Source organism: Vidua chalybeata, chromosome 5 (genome assembly GCF_026979565.1).
Source record: "Vidua chalybeata isolate OUT-0048 chromosome 5, bVidCha1 merged haplotype, whole genome shotgun sequence".
Lineage (NCBI taxonomy): Eukaryota > Metazoa > Chordata > Aves > Passeriformes > Viduidae > Vidua > Vidua chalybeata.
The window spans coordinates 64,259,547-64,280,744 of NC_071534.1; the positions used below are offsets into that span (position 1 = coordinate 64,259,547).

The 21,198-nt window shown below is 38.4% G+C and overlaps 1 protein-coding gene across 4 annotated transcripts in view; it reads right to left on the reverse strand.

Moving 5' to 3' along the window:
* Window positions 1-21,198, reverse strand: part of SEMA3D (semaphorin 3D) — a 128,606-nt gene that overhangs the window by 54,148 nt on the left and 53,260 nt on the right. For all 4 annotated transcript variants that reach the window (XM_053942338.1, XM_053942337.1, XM_053942336.1 and 1 more), the window contains exons 3-6: window positions 20,486-20,646; window positions 8,205-8,267; window positions 6,470-6,589; window positions 2,050-2,143 (exon numbers count right to left, since the gene is read on the reverse strand). In XM_053942338.1, the coding sequence (XP_053798313.1) occupies window positions 2,050-2,143; window positions 6,470-6,589; window positions 8,205-8,267; window positions 20,486-20,646 (438 nt within the window). The remainder of the gene's footprint in view (window positions 1-2,049; window positions 2,144-6,469; window positions 6,590-8,204; window positions 8,268-20,485; window positions 20,647-21,198) is intronic.

The window sequence follows — 21,198 nt, forward strand, 5'->3', positions numbered from 1 at the left end:
TAAAAAAATAAGATCAAGGGGGGAAAAAAATCAACAAACCAACCCACAACCCATGATCCACAAGCACTTTATTTGTCAAAAAAAGATCTATCACCTCTCTTTTCACCTCATTATTATTGTTACTTCTGTATTATTTCCATGACAGTTGTGGAAAGCACATCTTTCAGACAGCATGTTGCCTTTGTGAAGAAACAACATTCTGAAAGGTATTTGTCATAATGAGGAATGGGCAGGGTAATTGGTGTTTGCTAACTGACAGGCACTCTGTGATCGATACATCTGAAGGGCCAACAGAAATTCTCCATCCTTGCTTAGGCTCTGCTGACAAGGCATTTTCAGCACTTCTCTTGGCATTTGGTATCTCTCATTCCAAGTTCCTGTAGCGTCCTGAACAGTTTTGGTGAGTGGTAATTTGTAATAGAGGATGGATGATGAACGGGTGATTTTTCAGTCAAAAAAGTAGTTTCTCAAATTTATCTATGGGTTTACTTGAAGTGATATGTCACGTAGTACTCAGATTACTTATTTCTACAAAGAATGAAAATTACTCAGATGCATTAACTTACATATATGAGTGAAAATATAGTTAGATATTACTCAGCTCTTAAATGCATAACTGAATAAAAAGTGTTCTCTGAACAATGTAAGTAATCTTTACTGACATTTGGCAGATAAATAAAAGTAGATGGAGAGAAGTGACATGTCAAGGTTACTCTGCTCATTAGTGGCAGAATTGGGAAATTATCTCACCTGAGCTCCAGAGCAGGATCTTACCCATAAACTATACTGCTCTCCTAGTTCACTTGGGAATAAGGTAAGCATCCAAAGACAGACCAAAAACACATTCTCTGGTCAGTCCTGTAACTCTTTACAGTGCTTCTTGTACATTATTGTGAAGCACTTGACACTAGCAACAGTCAAAAAAGGGGTACCAGAATACCCTGACCATTCATTTTATCTTGCTCAAAAATTGTTATGTAGCAAAGTTCATATCTTAGGTAGCTAAAAGACAGCAGCTTCTTCATTTCACAAGATTTAATAGAACAGTCAAAGCATGAGAGTGCTACTGAAATTAGGCAATGTTGTAATAAATCACAGAGTTCTACTGCTTGCATTAAAAAAAAATTTAAAAAGTTAAAGTTTCTGGAACCCCATTTTAAAAATAGACTTCACGGTCATTAAAGAGTACTAGGGGTCTCTGAGAAGAATAAGCACAGGCTTTAATCTATTGTTTTTAATAAAGGAAGTCCTGCCCTATCTGTAGGGTCAGAATCACAAATCATCTATCTTATTATCTGAGAATAAAGACTGAACATTAGTCATATTCTTTTTATAACACAGAGTGACCGATACTTCAAAGCACTGTCACCACTGCTCTTTGGCTGTAAATGAAAACGTCATGGTGCTTCACTCTTATCTTGTATTCATATGCTCGACGGACAAGTTAAATGAAAATTGTCCAAAGCTATGAACCAAACCATGACAAAAGTAGCTCTTATAGTGATTTGAAATCCAGAGGTCAAGCTGACATTCCTCGGCCCCAAATGTCAGACCACACAGTGCTGCAATGCACGCAGCAGGCAGAGTGCACTATCTGCTCCTCGGCTCCCGGCTTCAGAAGTGGCTACTCGAGTAAATAGAAACCTCAGAAACGTATTTATGGAAATAGTGCATGTCAGCAGACTTCAAAGGGCAGAACATATTGATAATTGCAGAAAGAGGCCCACAAGGGCTTCAAACACTCTCTGTCCATGTGGGTTTTTTTGTTGTCCTCTTAAAGGAGCAATGACTGGGTGAGGGTGAAACTGCCTTCCTGCCCAGCTGACAGAGGATTCACTGCCATTCTAATACCTCTCTGGTATATACTGCTGCCCTTCAAGCTCTCTGGTGCCTGCAGCCTCAAGGCTTCCCCAGCTCTGAGAGCACAAACCAGCACTGGAAATATGACCAGTGCCAGAGAAGCTCCAGCAGTGGCATCTGCTGAGCCCCTGGGCTTGCACAGAGCCATCACAGGTCTGATGGCAGCACCTGGCTCTGGTGGCTCCTTACCTGCCATCACTGAAGCAAACGGCTGCTGGGGATCGAAGGGGCACTTCAACCTGCCAGACTCCAGGTTCTGGGGATCCAAACGGAATACCATCTCCTGAGAATAAACACAAATTCATTATCTTGTTGTGGCTACAGAGAAAAACTCACTCAGACAGCCTGTTCTGCTAGTGTACAAAGTGAAGGTGTGTTAGATCATGCGGCTGTCATCTCAGCATTGATGTTTACAGTCTGTGTCTGTTTCATATCAGGCTTTTTTCACTCAGTGTTTTACTGTATCCTGGTCACTCTATAGTGAAACACAAATCTTTAAAAAACCCACAATTTTTTTTTTCAGAAAAAAAGAGATGCATTGTTCATTTCTACTCCAATTAAAAGCTGGATTGTACTTAAAAGGCACTGGCCTCTATTTGAGAAAGTGCTGATAGACTGTGTTGCAACAGGAGACCCTGAAGGGATTCTGGCTGACTGAAATTTCTCCAGGGACTGCTGAATAATGTTCACAACAGACACAGTTCAGATCCTTTTAAAATGAAAGCAGCATATGCTCTCTCTTATTATTTTTAACAAGGCTAAAGATACAAGAGATATCAGAATAGTTTCTTCCTTGTAGTTCCCAAATATGTATGATTAATTCCTAGGCCACAGAACAAGAGCATAGAGGAAGATAAAGAAAATCAGTTATTCAAAAATTATTGCCAATGTTTTCAGTGAGGAATCAACAACTTCCTGTAGGCATCCATTTGAAGCTTTATCATAGTTTTGAACTGCCAACAGGGATTCTTTTACTTGCCCCTTTCAATGGTTTCCTGAAAATACAGTTAACCTAAAATCCATAGTGAGTCCTGCTGAAGGCAAATTGATAGCTCAGAGGAGTAAAGTGAATTCTCTGCAGGTATAGAGACTTCATCTCCAGAACTGTGCTGCAATTAAGAGAGGGGAGATTGCCTACAGAAGTGCTTTTAACATGTTTTCCCTTAACATGCTTTCCTAGCTACAGTGATATTTAAAATCCCACTAGTGCTCAGAAATCTAATCAATGTATTATAGAGACAAAAATTTATAAGTTAGTTTAAAAAAATCAAAACATCTCCATGATTTCAATGATTAAAATTGGGTGAAGTGATTTTAATTATTTTAATTATTCCATATATCTGCCTTGCAAGAGGCCAGGAGAGTACAAATGACAAGCAAGTATGTCAAAAGATGGCCACAGAGGATTAGACTTCACAACACATTAATTCAATTCATCCTTAATGCACATCAGATTATAAATGACCAAACCTTTCTATGTTATTGAGGTGCCTCCTAAACTCTCTAGGCTCAGAACACAAAAGCCCAGGATATTGAATAATTAAGCTCCTTAAGAGAAAAGAAAAATCAATTCCAATTGGGGAACATAAATTCAATTTCCTCCAGCAACCCTAGCTCATAGGAAACGGAATTTAATCATCAAAAAACTCGTTACCTTCCCAAACCTGTGGAATACCAGGCAAACCAAATTCTCAGGCTGATGAAGTGAGCACAGCAAGGACAAAACTAAACTAAAAATTAGGCAATTTTTTTTTCCGACAATGCTGGTATCCCATTGTTCTTTGTTCTAGGATGTGCAAACCTGAGCTGCTCAGAGAACCCTTGCTTTATCACATGTGAAGAGGCTGTCTGCAAGCCCAGCAGTACTCAGGGGACCAAGGAGTTACAGATCAACATCAAATATTTCAGACTTCACCCAGACAAACTAATGGACACTACCAGGCATTCACATGGAATTAACCTCCTGCTTTCACTTCAGGCAAAGCTTTCAAAGAAAAGAGCATCCCTTGGAGAGCTGTGGCTAACAGCACCAACCAGGCCAAGCCTCTTCTTCACCAGCCAAGAGAAGTTTTGGCAGCGACTCGAGCAATAACAAGATGAGGACTTTAATCCCCTTTAATTGTGTGATCCCGTTGGGGATTTGTACTGCTTCAAAAGCAGTGTCTGCTGTGGTTTTGAGTCACCTGATCCACACTGTTTTCCTCTCTGTTTTCACAGCACTGGCACTGGCCAGGAGAGCACTGTGCAGATCCACCAGCAGCTTTCAAAGGTCAGCAGAGCACTGCCTGGCTTCCCAGCCTCCATGAGGCTATCTCAGGGCCTGGCTTTCCCAGGCATCCCACATCTTCCTGGAGACGTTGCTAATTACCAGACACTCATTATCTGTTATTATAACCCAGAGATTTAAATTTTTAAAAAATTTTAAAGAAGGTGAGGGATGGAAAAAAGAAAAAATTCTAAGAGAATGGATTTCCTGGCTTCAATTCCTACCAGGAGACATTTTCAACTGCCTGTCAAATTCATATCGCTGTGCCTATCCTCAGCACCCTCCTGCCTTGTCACATTTATCTGGAAAGGTGGTGGAAGGATGGTGGCTGAAGAGTGTTTGAGCCTCTAAGAAGGAAAGGGAAAATATGCTTGATGCCATTCAAGGCTGATAATTCAGGAGGAGGCGGTAGAAGAGCTGCTCTGTCAGAAGACGCAGGAGCAGTGCTGAACACTGTCCAACCTAGCCCTGCAGCTGAGCAACCAGGAGGAATGTGGGAGAGGCACAACTGGGGGACAGTGAGGGGATTAGGAAATACAATACCAGGATTCTTCTTCCATTTCCTCTCACAAGGTAATTGGTCATGTCTAGCTGAGACAGACCCCTTGTCTAGACTGGCTGCCGGACTGAACAGTCAGACCAAATCCATAATTTCATAAGGTCTGGTGAAAACAACCTTCACAAATGAAGTAGATGAAACGAAATAGGGCAATGATAGAGTGAATAAGGAATCTTGCTAATGACCCAAAGGTAAACCAGAGCCTTATTTATACTCTTGCTGAGAGCTGTTCTGGTCTATTCAGCTGTGTATTTGATCATTCAGCTAAGAAATCAGCATGATACAAGGGATCTAAAATTTCAATTGCTTCAACTGGAATATTTAAAGTAGCAAAGCAAAGAAGTTTACAGAATTATTTCATTGTAAGCTAAATTATACTCCATATACCAGACAACACCAGGAGCATTAATGGTTTATTAGGCAAAGAACACTACTGTGTAGATTTCTCACAGCTTCAGTTTTCTGTTGCACAGGCAGCCCCTCTGGGTTGGTCATCCAACCCACAGATTGTGGGGTACATAATGATGGATCTCAGTCTGGGCAAGCATTAATCCCTTTTTTTCTTCCATAAGGATCTTCCCTTGATTCCATGTATAAGCGATAGAACAAGGTGGAACAACTTTAAATGAAATAGGATAGGTTTAGATCAGATATTGGAAAGAAACTATTTCCTGTGAGGGTGATGAGGCATCAGCGCAAGTTACCCAAGAAGCTGTGGATGCTCCATCCCTGGAATTGTTCAAGGACAGGCTGGACTGGACTTTGAGCAACCTGGTCTAGTGGAAAGTGTCCCTGCCCATAGCAGGGGGGTTGAAATTGGGTGGTCTTTAAGGGCCTTTTCCACCCAAACCGTTCCATGATTCTTATTCTGTTTCAGGTTAATCCATTTAGGAACCTTAGATGTAATTTCTTACATTTTAGAATTTTACCCAGCCTTGAAGAAAAGAGAAAGCTATTTCTATAGCAGCATAGGAAGCCTGCACCACAGGCAATCAGCCAGACAGGTCACATCTCAACACTGTCTGAGAACAGTGCCAGTGGGATAAATATAGCCAAGGTGTGATACATACAGGAGTTAAAAAGAGACTTGTGTACTAAGTGGCTGCTTGACACAACACCAAAATTCTTCTGTTTTGGGGGTTAGGTCTCAAACATTTACCACTTAGGATAGAGATTTCATTGTCACCAGCAAATGAAGACCAATCAGCTGCTAAACTTCAGCTCAGGAATAGTCCACTAGTGATGGACAACACCCAACACCTCCTTAGTGACCAGACTGCAACACATTGCAAAGTCCTGAGATGCTGTCCCTGCACTCAGGCTCAGAGACCCTTTTCAAAGTGTTCATTACTTTCGTGCACAAGGCATAGGAATCCCTCTGTGGGCCAAGGGTACATGTACATTAAAAGACAGAACTGCAAGTTTCATCTTGAACTCTGAATGTATGTGCGTAAGGAAAGTATGTGTAGAAATTACTTACTAGAAAGGAAGACATCTGGGTTAGATGTTCTCTTCACTTAGTTAATCACATGGAAGTGTCATTCCAAAGAACTTTGTGTATTAAGCCTGAGGAAAGTGCTTTGTTCAAAAGCGATATGCACATACCAAATGTGAGAACGAGAGTTCCCGTCTGACCTGCAGAATCCACCATTTACCGTTATTTATGCAAGCTGCTGTCAGGTCATTTTTTACACACTCACATAGTATTTTCCAATCTATGATGAATGCTAAACAAGATGAGGGCTATTCCTTGACATGTCACACTAGTGAGAACGCTAAATTACCTCTTTGTGAGTTCCAAGTTCAATGTATCCACACAGAGGGTGAAACGCTCCTGTGCCACAGACATAAACATGGGTCCGGTTGTACGGCTGAAGAACACGGATAAAATTGGCACATTCTGTCTGTTGGGAAAAGAAAGATAAAGGTTACTTTTCATGTTTATTCTTCTTTTCCACGTTATACATTCTACTAAGTTACAGCCATAGGACTGGTGTACTTAAAACTACTGTAGCAGGGACTGTTTACGAAGTAGTTCAAAGCTGTGACAACTACAATTTGACAGTGGCTATCTACCAGGCAGTTCATCAGTCAGACATGCAAACCTAATTCTGCTGTAATGCTTACAGCCACAAGAAGCTGTGTGCTCACAGCACAGTTTGGAGGGTATCTGTTCAGCCTGTGTCCTAGCAAACAACACCTGCCAAGAACTGGGCAGAGGTCGCAGAGCCACTGGGTTTGTCTGGCTACCAATCCTCCTGCCTTTGCTTCCCAGCTCAGGGTGCTTTAACACCAAAGATTACATGATTAAAGTAACTGTGGTGGGCTGAAAGGCTTCAACACACTTCAGAGGGTATGCTTTGTCTGTGCACCAACCACATCTTTGGTGACTTTTATTTGGTTATTTCTGAGTCCAATGGGCTGTCCTGGCTCTAGCTGGGCTTGGTCCTTGCTGGGAAGCATAGGCAGATGCTATGTGCTCCAAGGATGATACATGGGCTGGAGGAAAAGGCTTGCTCTAGCTTTCCGCAAAATGAAATTAATATAGAAACAAAAAACAAGTACTTCAGAGGGAATACACAAGATCTGTTTATACTTTCTAGACATCAACCTACGCCTAAGTGAGAGTCCAAAACAAATATTTCCCTCCCAGGACCCTTTTCTTCTTCTCTTAGTATAGAAATAGAACAGCATAAATCTTCCATATACACCACTATAAGAAAATTTCAGTGCTCAGCAAAGGTGTTGTTTAGGTTTTGACTGCTTCAAAGACAATGGTAGCAACAAGTTAGAATAAGAAGTTGAAATTCTTCAGGTGGAGAGAGCTGAGAGTGTTTTGAACTAGAATCTACCTTGGTAACTGACATGCTGGATAGAAATTAGGAGATTTTTTTGAGACAAAATGAGGAAATTTTATTTTACAGCCAGGAAATGTTTACATTTATAGTGGGCTCCAGACACATGATGTAATCTGTGGTAAGCAAAACATATAAAAGTTGTATTGTATGCACATATGTACCTTAAATATACTTCCGAAAGAAAAATTGTGGTTCCATGGAAAAGCCATTGATTCTGAAATTTTCTTTTAACCCTAACTCAAGCAGTCTGCAAGTTAAGTTGATTTGTACACTGCTCTACTACTCTGTTTCTTCAATTAATTATAATGAAGTTACAATCAGGACACTCCCAAGAAAAATGAAGCATTTTAATGTGAAAAGAGAAGATTTCATGGAAGTATTGCCTGGTATACATTTCTGAGGTAAGTCAATTAATCTCTCAGCTGCATTTATTACATCAAAGAAAAACTTAGCATGATTGCTGCCTGCAATATTAAATTTTTAAAAATATTAATATTTAAAAAGCAATAGAAATGTATTTTTTTAAATTAAGAAAAAACACTTAGGACATTAGTTCAGAAGAAGTGTAACAAGACCTTACTAATGCAGTTTGTGCATTTACTAACAAACACACAGGTATTCATAAATCTCAGCAATAATAAAAAATATACATCATACTTACCTGGGCATCTTTCCCAGCTAATTTGCATAATTCTACCTTTTCTTTTGCTGCAGGCCAGTAAATCTGCAACATAATTAAAATAAGACAAAGATTATGAATATTATAACCTGTCCTGTGACTGATAGATTAATTATTCCATGAATGAACAGTTAAAACAGATTTATGCATGTTGAAAAACCTTGCCTGTAAATTGAAATGAACATGATTTCAAATACAAAATACCATGACAAAATTTAAGAGGTTTTAAATCAAACCCCCCCGCCATCTTTGTTTATTTCTTCATTGGCTATGTGTGCTTTTAAAAAGCATTCAGTTAATCTGGCCAGGTCACCTTGTCACTATTATGTGTTTCCCTCAAAGTTATGATGAGCCAAATAATCTGCAAACTAACCTGATTGCAAAGCCAGGCAAATTACATTTGTGAAGAATTTAGGCCAGTGGACTTGGCATAACTCTTATAAAAAAATACTTAGCTCTTTCTGCCTATTTTCAAATGAAAAGAACTAGGTTCAAAAAACTAAGGATAACTCAAGGGAAATTTGTAGAACAAAAAGTACATTTGAGAGAAATCAACAGTGCATGGTTTAAAAATGTCACCCATCAACATTAACTGAGTTTACTGAGAAAATGAAACATAAGTTTAGAGTAGAATTGAGGACCTTAGATAATTGGCATTAAATACTGATATTGTTTGTCTTTCTTTTTTAATCTGCCCTGAAGAATTCTATAAAATGGGTTTTGATGTAGATGAATCCAGATGGCAAAATACTATCAGTTACTGTAATCCAAATTATGTAAGTGAAGAAATATAAATGAACAACAGCTCGGGTTCTGCTTCATTGATTTCAATTAAGCAGTCAAGACTAGATATAATTGAATACAGGTTTGATTCTAATAAATTTAAAATAGAAGCTAAATACAAATTCTTCTACAATGACATTGATAAAAATTGCTATTTTTTTATTTCTAATTTTGACAAGACAAAACTGTTATTTCTCATAACTAATAGCAAAAACACTACAAATCACACTAATTTTTAAGCAAATATTGATTAGTACATTGTCTCAAGTCCCAGGCACCAGTCAGGTGCCAGCACCAGCAGGTCATTAATAGTCACAAATACTTTAGAGTAGTCTCCAATCATGCTTTACAAAATCTTAAATAGCAAATATATAAGAATGAAGAATTATTGTAATATGCATCAGAAATAAAAACATCATCAAGGAAGTATGCAGAACCCAATGGCATACAAGAGTAGTTGAGTGCAGTCATATTCCCTTTCACCCAGCTGTTGGCACCTTGTAGGAAGTGGCTTGACATACAAAGGCTCAGTCCCACATGGGTAAGGAAAGCAAAAAGCCAGTGTCCTGTGTCAAGTACCTTTATTTCCCAAAACCTACAATCACTGTTTCTCTCAATCTGGAAACACTTGATTTTACTTCTTCCTCGTTCATTCCCAGTGAAAATTGATGTATTGGATTTCTGCAAGGAAATTAATTTCCTCTCACATGAATTTAGTTACTTTTCTGATAAAAACCTCTTAGTAGAGATAATGTAGTTTAAGTTACTTAAACCTTAACCCTCTACAATATTTACACAGAGTTAGAGATAAGACAGTGTAGCAGCATTGCAGCACTGGAGAATTACTTTGCTTTCCCAGAGCATTTTCTCAGAGGGATGTGGTCATCATTCTGACCACATACCTTTGAATGAGGTATAAAAAAAATTGCAATCTGAAATCAGCCATGCCAGGGTGTGTGGGTGGCACAGTGCACAGTGCCAGGAAGCACAGAGGAAAGTACTGGGAATATCAGGAAGGGCTGAAGGTACGTCCAGTCTGGTCTCTGCCTGGGCAGAGTGGGATGAGTCTCCATTGCAACACAGGTTAAGTTTAAGAAGAAAAGCTGATGAAAAGGAACAGAGAGAGGAATGTGAAATCATGGATCTCCAAACACATCTGGCCAAGGAGATTTGTCTGAGCTGTCAGCTCTCTTGTACATAAACTTTATGCCAAATTCTGCCCTAGATCCCTGAATCATTTACAGGAAAAAGCCTAGAGGCCAAGGGGCTTGGGAGATGTTTGGCAAAAGTTTGGTTATCCAATTAGGCAGACAAGACGTCCCTTTGTAGGCATTTGAAAATGCCCAGCTCTCCTTGTGAAATACACAGAAGAACTGGAGGAGTTAAAAACAGAGACATCTGTTTCAAGGCATCAGAAGTGTTAATGGACGTGACTTACTTTTCATTCTTCTACATTTCCTTCATGGAAATTAGTGTTTGTCCTACAAGGCTGAAATACACACACTCCCACTTCTATGGTAATCGACCACAGACAATTATATTAAAAAATCAATTGTTTTACTCTCTAGTTACTCAACAGCCTCAGTATTTAGCATTATATAAGGCCACATTAGACAATGAAAAGTGAAGCTAAGTGATCCAACTTGAAAATCAATTTGTGATTATATATGGGGTAGTAAAAGTGATATTTATTTGCTTTATATATGAGAAATGAGAGGTTCCCAGAAACTGTCAGTTCTAAATTGTAATAGATCAAGAAAATTGCATAATAAATAATGAGTTGATGTGCTGAGCACGAAAGCATAAACCTCATTTTTTATTACAGGACATGCTGTGTAACAGTACCACAGATCTGGTTCCCTCAAACACTGACACAAGTAACGTTACACATCTGTATTGACTTTTCTGTAGGGGGTGAAATTAAGTTTTACTGTTATTTTTTATTCTGATAAGTTACTTAGTTTTACAAAATCCTAAAAAGTAAGACCACATGCTCCTGGAGTTTCTGTTAGATTTAAAATCATTGAGCTTTTAAACAGTTTGAAGCTTTGAAATGGGTAATTTTTTATATTTTTTTCTACTTACATGCTTTATTCACAATGGAAACAACTTATTAACAAATTCTTTTTTTTCCCAAATTCCTCAGTAAGCAAAAACTTCAAGGAATGGAAACAAAAGACAGATAACCAGGTACTAATTATTAAAGGTCACAAAAACATTGACTTAAGTTATTACCATTTTGTGTTACAAAGAGCACAAATTATATATTTAATGTATTTTATAGTGTATATATATATATATATATATATATATATATATATATGTATTTGAAATGTCTGGAAAAATCTTAGAATAGCTTAGCAGAGTTACTGAATTTAAGGCAAGAATGCAACTAGTTGGAATATGAGAACTGTATACTTAAATAGGATTCTTTTCTTAATCTTCAGTTTATTTTCCTTTTAAAATAACCATATCAAAATTCCAAAGGTTGGCTACTGTCATGATTTCCAGATTTTATCTTCTATTGCCCAATTAAAAAAAAAACAACCTTACCATTATTTAAAAATCATTCTTCAAATATTTTCTTAAATTTAGCAACAGGAAAGGAATTAAATTCTCCTAATAAATGGAAGTTAATAAGCTCTTTTCTATCAGAGAGAAAGAATACCTCCCAGGAGTATGAAATTAAGCAGTACATAAGTATAGGACAGATAAGGTATCACTTTAAAGGGTAGATGGAAATTGATTTCTGATTAAAACAAAACATTTAAAACCACAAAGGTCTTTTCTAAATCAGGAGCAGCAGATTTCTAAAAGTAACATTTTCTTGTCCACTAAATAGGCATTTTTACTATGAGAAAGGAATGAAAAGGAAAGCAAAATTTTTTTAAAATGTGTATTACTTATATATAGATATATAAATTGGTATGAGGATGCTATATATATATATATACACATATATGTATATACCATATACCTATATATATATATATATATATATGGATCCATCCTTCTCATTCCAAAACAGCTTAATTTCAGCTGCTATCTGTCATCAATTAATAATACTGGTATTTTACTAATTTCTCAGTAGCAGATTTTGTTCCTAAGCTAACACTTCAGACTATAAATCCTTAGGAGAAGGGATTCTCAAAAATAAAACAGTGAAGTCTGATTACAAGAAAAAAAAAATGTTGTGTGAAATTACAGCTTTTCTCACGAATCACTTCTAGTTAGGCTTTTAGATCTAGGATGGTGCAGGACTTCATAAAATGAGTGGAAATGCTATATATTGTCCACAATACAAAAGAGGAAGACCATAAGCTATCTAAGCAATTTAAAAAGCCATTGGTCTTACTTCATCTGTTTGTAAGGTTTCAAAGCAAGTTTTTAGTTCGGGAAGAGATAACAGAAGATTCCAATGAAGATGGAGTGTGTTAGAGAAGACAATATAACTTGGTAAACAGACACTGGTTCACTCTAATATTGTACTTTAATAACCCAACTGAAGTACATTAAGGTGCTAGAGCTGCTCTTCCCCATGGCTCCACTTAAGTATTTACTAAATTGTCACATGGAAACTGATTAGCTCAGCTGCAAAAAACAGGCACTAGTACAAAAATGGTCTGATAAGTAAAGAACTTGAGGTAGAAAGCTACTCATGAAGTTCCTCAAGAAACAGTGTCAAAGCTCATCCTGTTTCATGTACCCTTCAGCAGCCTTGATAAAAACCCAGAACTCTGCCACAACACATGCAGGTGACAGAAAATTGGGAAGCACCACTAATACAAGTGGAGTTAAATTATGCAGAAAGAATCAAAAGGCTCTGAAGACCAGAATTATAAACAGCCAGAGAAAATGGGTATAAACTGCTCATAAATAAATATATATCACAGATTGTAGATTTTAACAAAAATTAAATCTGAAACATTGGAGTAACAAGAATCTCTTCCACAGCAACAACATTCCTAAAGAAGTTGCATGAAGTATCCCAAAGGGCCACTTATAACAGCTGGGTTACAAAAGGAATAGCTGCTCCATGAGGTAGGTGGTGCTGATAGCAGGGAGTGGGACCAGTTGACCAACGTGACTCCTTGCCAGTTTCAGGTCCCCAAGATAGCCACGCTCATGCCAGCAGCAAGCACTTGAGTGTCCCATTGAGGCTGTCGGCTTTCAGCAGCCCTGGGGCTTTCACCAGAGCCTCTCCTGTGCCTGATGCTGTGCACGTGCTGCTGCACTTCTCAATCAGTGCAGCCCCTGGTACCAGACACCCCGAAGTGCTCTGCTAGTGGTGCATGGAGCACCAGCAGGGTGTGTCCCTACCAGGAGTGAAGGGCATCAGCTGATCAGCGCCTCTCAAAACACTCACACACCAAATTTGGGGCCTGGGAAGAAAGGGATTGCTCCCTCCCTATTTTAAAGGAATGAAAAGTGATAAAAGCATTTAGATGAAAATACAGATTTTAAACAGCTGCTTGATGCAGCAAGAGGAGGACAGCTTTCTTCCCTTGTTTCATTCTATGTACTAGATATTCATCATACTGATGTTTGAGGGAAGGTATGCAATAAAATTACAGCTTTCTGGGCATCAAAATGTCTTATTAAGGCTTTGTGAAGCATGTACACTATAACTCAGAAGCTTAGGCTTATTGGTATGGGTAAATTCCCCACATGACAGTCCCAACTGCAGTTTCCGAAGAACAAAGCCAGATTGAGTTGTAAACCCTTTGTCACATTGGCATATGCAATATACTCCCCCTGAGAAAATCTTCTCCATGGAAAACTACCCCCCTGTGTGAAAAAACAAAATAAAATATCCATGACTTAGCTCAATGGGACCATTAAATGAATACAGTAAAGAGGCAACATGAGCCAAACAGACTGAAGTAAACCAGGAGACAGTCTAATCCTAGTTTTGTTATTGCCTTACTATATGTGACAGTCAGGTCTCAATTTTCCCACCAGTAAAATGACAATGATGTGACTTTTTTAAAATTTATTTTCTTGATTTTTCTGAATAACTTTGTAATTCATAGCTCAAAAAACAAAAGCAAAGAAAAACAGTAAGATCAAGGAGCACTGAGAAAACATACAGCAGTGATCCAATAAGAATGTCACCCTGCTGCATAAGACAGTATCACAAATGTCATGCCCCAATGCAATAAGAGTGGGTGTTCATGGATTGCATCCTGAGAACTAGGACATTTGTCACTGCTGTATACTGACCCCAGGCCACTTCACTGAAAATTACTGCAAGCACTAAAAATTTACTGAATTTCCCAGAAAACACTGGAAAGAATTTAATACATTCTCTGTATTATTTCATGGAAAACAAAGAGTGTTACAATTATCACAGAATCACGGAATATTCTGAGTTGGAAGGGACCTACAGGGATCATTGAGTTCACCTCTTAAATGAATGGCCTGTACAGGGACTGACTCTGTGACCTTGACATTATTAGCATCATGCTCTAACCAACTGCACTAATTAATGAGAAAATGATCTGATTTTAGCACACCATATTCATACACCAGTTGTTCTCTAAATATGTCACATCTGCTGCATTAATGTGGGCAGTATGGAAGTCCACAGCTTGGGGAACTGGATAGATTGTTCTCACACACAAATCCTAGCAGGAATTTTACTCCAAGCAGGTCTTGTAACTGACTTCCACTATAATTGCTGTACTCTGGATTCAATATTTTAAAGTCATTAGCAAACAAAGGAAGCTGATACATCTAAGTTCCTCATCTATATTACTCCCAGTATTTGAAAACTAACCGGGTTGTCCTTAGAGTTTTTCTATCTAACTTTCTTTATAGCAGTTTCATCAAGGTTTAGCTAACTCCCAGAAATACTTAAGAGATCCTTAAAGCCAAGAATGTATCCTTAATATTTTTTACATCTGCCACAGACCTTTACCTGTGGTACTATTTCCCATACCTCCAACACACATCCACAAAATAAATTGACCAGAATTTCCATCTCCAATTATTTTATAGTAACAGAAAATTGTCAGTGCACGGCATTCTTTATTTTCATGGAGCTGTCAAACTGAGTGAAGTGCACTGGAAGTCAGAGGAAAATAAAATTTGTGTATTTGGAAGACATATTCACAAGATTTTGGTAGCTTAAATTTGGCAGGTGGTGTTAGAGTGAAACCTCATATTAGAACCAAATGGGCTTTAATATTGCATCTGTCTGCGACAAAGCAACATCTCCACATGCCCCAGTTCTCCTCTTAAACTGTGATCTCCAACATAACTTAAGTAGCAGCAGCCAACTTCCAGCCTTAAGGGCTTTCTGAAAAGTGCATTTTTATGTGTATGCTATGAGCACATGTGAAAGCTTAAAGAAAATAGACTAGATGCTGATTTGATTTACACTGGATTAAATCTTCAAAGGCTTCAGTGCTTCTACACTTCATTTTCCACAGTGTAACCACAGCAGACTTCTGACTATTGTCTATTTCTCCTAAAAGGAAACCATACACCAGGATTTTTAGGGTAAATGGCATTGCTCCTGACATGTTTATCACTTCAGACTAAAAACAAATCCTACCTTTGAAAATGCCAATGACCAATATAAGGAAATGTTTTCAGAGAGCAGGATACTGGCCATTCTTTATAGCTAAACACATGGGTAAAACACAAAAATGACAGCGGATGTTTACGGGAACATAATTTATGGCAACAATGCAAAAGGAAATAACAGAGACACTCTCTTCCACCTAGGACTGTTGTCATTCTGGATTCATACTGCTTTCTTCACGTCTTGCTCTATCTGTTCTTTTGTGTCTGTAAACACTTTTCAAAAGCTTTCACTTTGTCTACACAGGTGCCTGAATTTAAGTCTGTCAATATAGAGTAAATAGCTCCTAGGTAAGACCCCTCCAAGGGCTAGCAAGCACAAAGATATCACCTGTACCTCTGGAAGTCCCTAACCTGAAGTTCCACTAGGTTGATCCTAGATTATCCTAATGCCCCACTTTCATAAATTTAAATATCTCCAGTGGTTTCCACATGACTCTTTGGCCTTCAATTATGTTTCCTGGCAAACTTTTTCTTCTGACAGGTCAAGAAAGCTTCACTCTCAGACTGCAGTTTTGCTGACAGGCAGGAAGCTAACCTCCTTTGAGCTATATAGTAAGCAGCACATATTTTTTAAGAAGAATCAACTTGGTATTACTGTGTTTCAAGGCTGCAATAAACACCTCAGACTCTGTATGTGTTCCTGAGGCTCAAGCCTGATGGCAAGAACCAAAGCCTCCTTTCAGTACTGGCTAAATTCCCACTGGATTCATTCCTAATTGAGACCATGCTTATATAGACTGACAGAAAGTTTCTCAGAGCAATGAATGTAAAATTCTACTCCTGCATCTCAAGGGTGCTGTTTTACATAAATATGCATATGTATTTGCATACATGTTCCCCTTCCTGCAGAGATGGGTGGGTCACACTGCAAATAGCACTGAAATACAAGCCCACTTGAACTGCTGGCAAGAAATGGAGTTATAGAAAAAAATTACATGCAGCTATTTCATAAGCATTTACCCAGCAGATAAATATATATTTATGCATATGCATATTTTTCCTTGTGAAATAGAGTTAATAGTCAATACAAGAGGGCTTTCAAGGATGTCACAAGCTGGCTGTACGTGCCAGAAAAACAGTAGCAACTACAAACCAAGGATGCTCCAAGCGATGATAATTTGTGACCCAGAGCCAGTGCACACTGGGACAGATGAAAACAACTTGTTCCAAAGCTGCTATTGGGGATCTGACATGTTTATCTATTTGGCCCACATGGGGCTGTGTCTTCTAGCACTGACAGCTCCTGCAGGTTGGCAGCTTTTCAAAAGCTTGTCAGGCCTTGATAGCATTCCTATTCCCGCGGAGCTGGGTGGGTCGCGCTGCAGATCACACCGTGATAATCGCGCTGACATGTAACCCTGCGTGCACTGTTAGCACAGCCACAGAAAGGGGCACCACTGCTTTGCAGCTATTTACCCACTGTTTACCCAGCTGACAACATTTTGTATTTCCTATTTATTTAGCTTAAGGAGTAAAATAGAAAAGGCTTTAAGCAAACTCACAAGAAAATTTGATGAACTAAAGAAATGTTTCCAGCAGGATCCCAGAGCCTGGTGTTCCTACAGAATTTCTTCTCCAGCTTTCTAGCTTCTCATGCTATTAAGCATCCTTTTGTTTTACACAGCACTTCAGGTGGTAATGGCACAGAGGCTTCAGTAGAACTGCTTTCTCTTACTGACCATCTTTATTTTACTCATAGGAAGAAATCACAATTCTTCCAGTTTGCAAACAGCTTGCAGAATTTGTCAGGCACGTCAGGATCTTTCAAAAAGAGACTGTGGCACTTGATAATGCTGCTCCAGCAACAGAAGCTAAAGGCTTCTGTACAGGAAAACTTCAGAGAAAATATAACCCTGATACAGAAAAATGATTATATATATTTATTGACTATAATCACTTCAGCTTTCTGCATTCGCCTGTCATTCTGGAAGACTTGCTTATTATACTGTGGTACTTATTGTTGCTTTATAATGAGGTTTGCAAGCACTGGAAACCAGACAGATTTTTTTTTAAGCTGCTAGCTAAGGAAGTTTTCAACCTATTACACAATAAATTGAATAACAACTACAATGATTTAAGAAACTGGGACTCCAGCAGAACTATTGATTTATTTCATAAGGAAAAATAAACCAGGAAATAAAGACATAACTTAATATATGTAAGTCAAATTAACTAATTTAAGTAAATAAATTGGTTTTTAAGAGGAAGTTATTAAATTATATATATGTATACATTAGAGAAGAGAGCAGGATACAATGCTTTGGATGCTTTTTTGAATACTATTCCAGAAATGTCTTAATACAGAGCTTCAGACTCTAAAATATAATCCTGCCAAGTAATTATATCCACATATGAGAATAAATTGTTGGGGATTCTGACTTGGCTTTTGAAGGTATCAGTAGCTCCTAACAAAACAAATACCTGAAACTGAGAGCTTTATTAAAATAAGATTAATCTACCCAGTACAGAGCATTTGAAAGTTAATGTTCAGCTTTGTTTTAAAGAAAGGAAACCCTAAACTATGAACAATGTTGCATTCTAGTCTCAAAGTTGTTATACCTCTCTTGCCCCCTCAGCTTGCCACACTCCTTCCTCAAAGTCATTAATAAACACATCATTTATAGGCAGAAACTTAATATTCTAATAAATTTCTACTCATTTTAGTGGCTGTGTGTAAGTAGATTATTTTTTCCAGACAACTCATACTCCAGAGGAGTACAAAGGACACACTTCAGATCCTTGTAGTCCCAACATGTGTGGTTTCCTCACGCTGGGAAAGCCTGGAAGCGAGCTGCCTGGCCTGGCGCCAACCCAAACTACGGTCAGTCTAAACACAGCACCGGCAAATGCTACTTTCTGACACTTCCCTGCTACTGTAGAGTATCCTCTAGCATCCTCCTCAGCAACTGAGATTTATACACAGTTCCTCAGGCTACTTCCTTTATCTCATCCGTTCCCTCCACTGACAAGATTCAACCAGCCAAGCGCAGTGGAATTAAAGAAAAACACTTGTGTGATATTGCCTTGTGTTACCTGGGCATTTACACAAGAAGATACATTTATGAAGTTGTTGAATGCCCACAGAGGCTTTGGAAATCATCACACCAGGATGCTCTGCAAGGCTTCTCAAGTCAGTTCTTCCCACTTTTTGCCTTGTGTTTTTTTTTTTTTTTTCTGAGAAATTAAATATTATCTGAATAGTTAAACTGTTATTAGTTTACTACTAAAAGAAGTAGAAGTATTTGAACCTGCACACATATTTAGTCTAGATATGCAAGTGGTTAGGAATTTTCTTCCCTCTTTTCAGGTTACCACAGATATATAAGCATACATTCTGTATTCATCTTAGGAAAGGCAAATTTTCCTTCCAATACAGAGTCTTTTCTCTGTAACATCTATACCACTGTCTGACTGCAGGTTAGTTCTCCTGGCTCTCTGTTCTGCTTTTCTTGGAAAGCACAAGGTCCATAATGATCAGTGGTAGCTTGGCCAAAGGCAAAATGTCACCAGCTTGGACTGAGGGGTGGCTCACGCAGGGTGCTGCCACCTCCAGTAAGGTCTGGGCTCATAAAGCCCCACTGAACATAATAGGAAGTGACAGCACTCAGCATCTCTCAGGAGGCAAGCAGCATTCCACAGAAACAGAACTCTGCTTTTCACACAAACAAAACTTGTTTTCTGCAGAAAGCCTACACCAAAAATAAATTTGTAGTCTCAAAATTTGCAATTACAATCAGCAGTGCTGTTATTAATGCAATATCCTGAGGGGGTGGTGGATTTTGAGTCAATTACTGAGATGAGAGAAGCAAGTTAAGTGCTTGATAAAGCATCCCAGGAAGAAATTTCCTGAAATACTCAGAATCTGACTTGTACAAAAACTGGCATGTGCAGCATTGCTGAAGTCAAGATGAGGAACAAGATATTCTGCCTGGTACTGTATCTCTTCTATACAATGACAGCAAGTGTTGCTCTCATATATGTGGGCAAAATAGTCTCTTGTTCCACCTGTTCAGCCCCTGCATGCAATCACATTAATTCAGGGTCAGTTACCTCTTCAGAGCTGGCAGCAGAATGCAGTAATTTAAAACCCCCCTCTGGTGCCTAAAGAAAATACCAAACACAGCTGAGAATTCAAATTTTCTTCATATCTGGAAGAAGCAGGAAACCAGTTTTCATGTGTTCCCGTGCAAGCATCTGGTTTTCACTCGTAGCAGTCAACTGCGCTTACAAATGCTCCAGTTCACCATATCTACTAGAAATATTGAAGGGTAAATTGTCATCTTATTATCTCAATTTAACACATTGTCACTGGGCACAGGCAAGGGACAACAGCAGATCCCAGTGGAAGCTTTTCCTATCACTAGTAATTCTTGATATTAACAGAAATGCTAAAATTGCCACTTATATTTTACTATAATTTAAACCATCCAATTTGCCTCTGCTCTGTTCAGTATTACAGTAAAGCAATCCTAGAGATGCCAGGAAGCAATGAAAGAGCTGTCTTCAGTTATTTCCTTCCAAATGCTTTTAAATGAGGAGGGTAATTATGACCAGAGAAGTTGAGAAGTGAAAACTCTGAGCTACATTTTTCGTGTTTGCTGATATTTTGATGCTATTTTCATGCACTGCAGGGCTCTTCCACATAGCTAATCTCTTGCAGGTCATCAGTCACACAGGAGATCATATAGCATGAGAAATTCAATTGATTTAAGATGATATGTATAACTGTGGGAGGTGAGATTACCAAATATTGGTAAATTGCATTGCACAACGAATCTGCAGTTACCCAGTGTGAAATAAATAAATAAAAACACAAAACAAAACAAAACAAAAAAGAGAATTTAACAAAATTTAACTTGGGAGATAAACTCCGTGGAAAGCCCACTGACCTTTTTTACATTTTTGTTTACATCAACCAAGTTCAGCTGGAATATGTGGTCTTTTGTCCCGACTAGCAGCCGGCCCCTCTCCTCATCTAGCAGCAGGGTTCGAAAATCAAGTCCCTCTGTTGAGCCCAGGAATGGGATGCAGCTGTTTGAAAGCAGCAAATCTGTGAGAAAATGAAGAAAACCTTTATAATCAAAATGCTTATATATGACTCATCAGTGTATTTTATAAATATATGCAACCAGCATGGAGTATACCAGTGAGATAAGTGCAGTCTTGGAGCATGTCTTTCCAGAGTCATAATACAGTTCCCGTTAACTTTACGGTTCTCTGGGGTTTTTTTTGGTTTTTTTTTTTACTTCCAAACTGGGTAACAATAACTTTCACAAAATACTTTTTTAGGTAAAATTTCCTTAATAAATTATCTGTATGCTATAGAAGAATCAGAAATTCAACATCAATTAGAAACCACAAAAGACACATCTTTGCAAAATGTGTGCTACGTCTTTCCTTCATTCTAAGAAAACTAATTACATTTATATTATCATACTCATGGATACACATGCTCAACGATCAATACCTCACCATATTTGGTGCTCCAAATATAAAGCAGCAGAGAAGGTCAATGCCAGCCAAGAATAATTAGAAGTAGGAAATAAGGGATAGGGATATTTGAAGATCATCCAGTTCAACTCCCTGGAGGAGTTGACGAGGA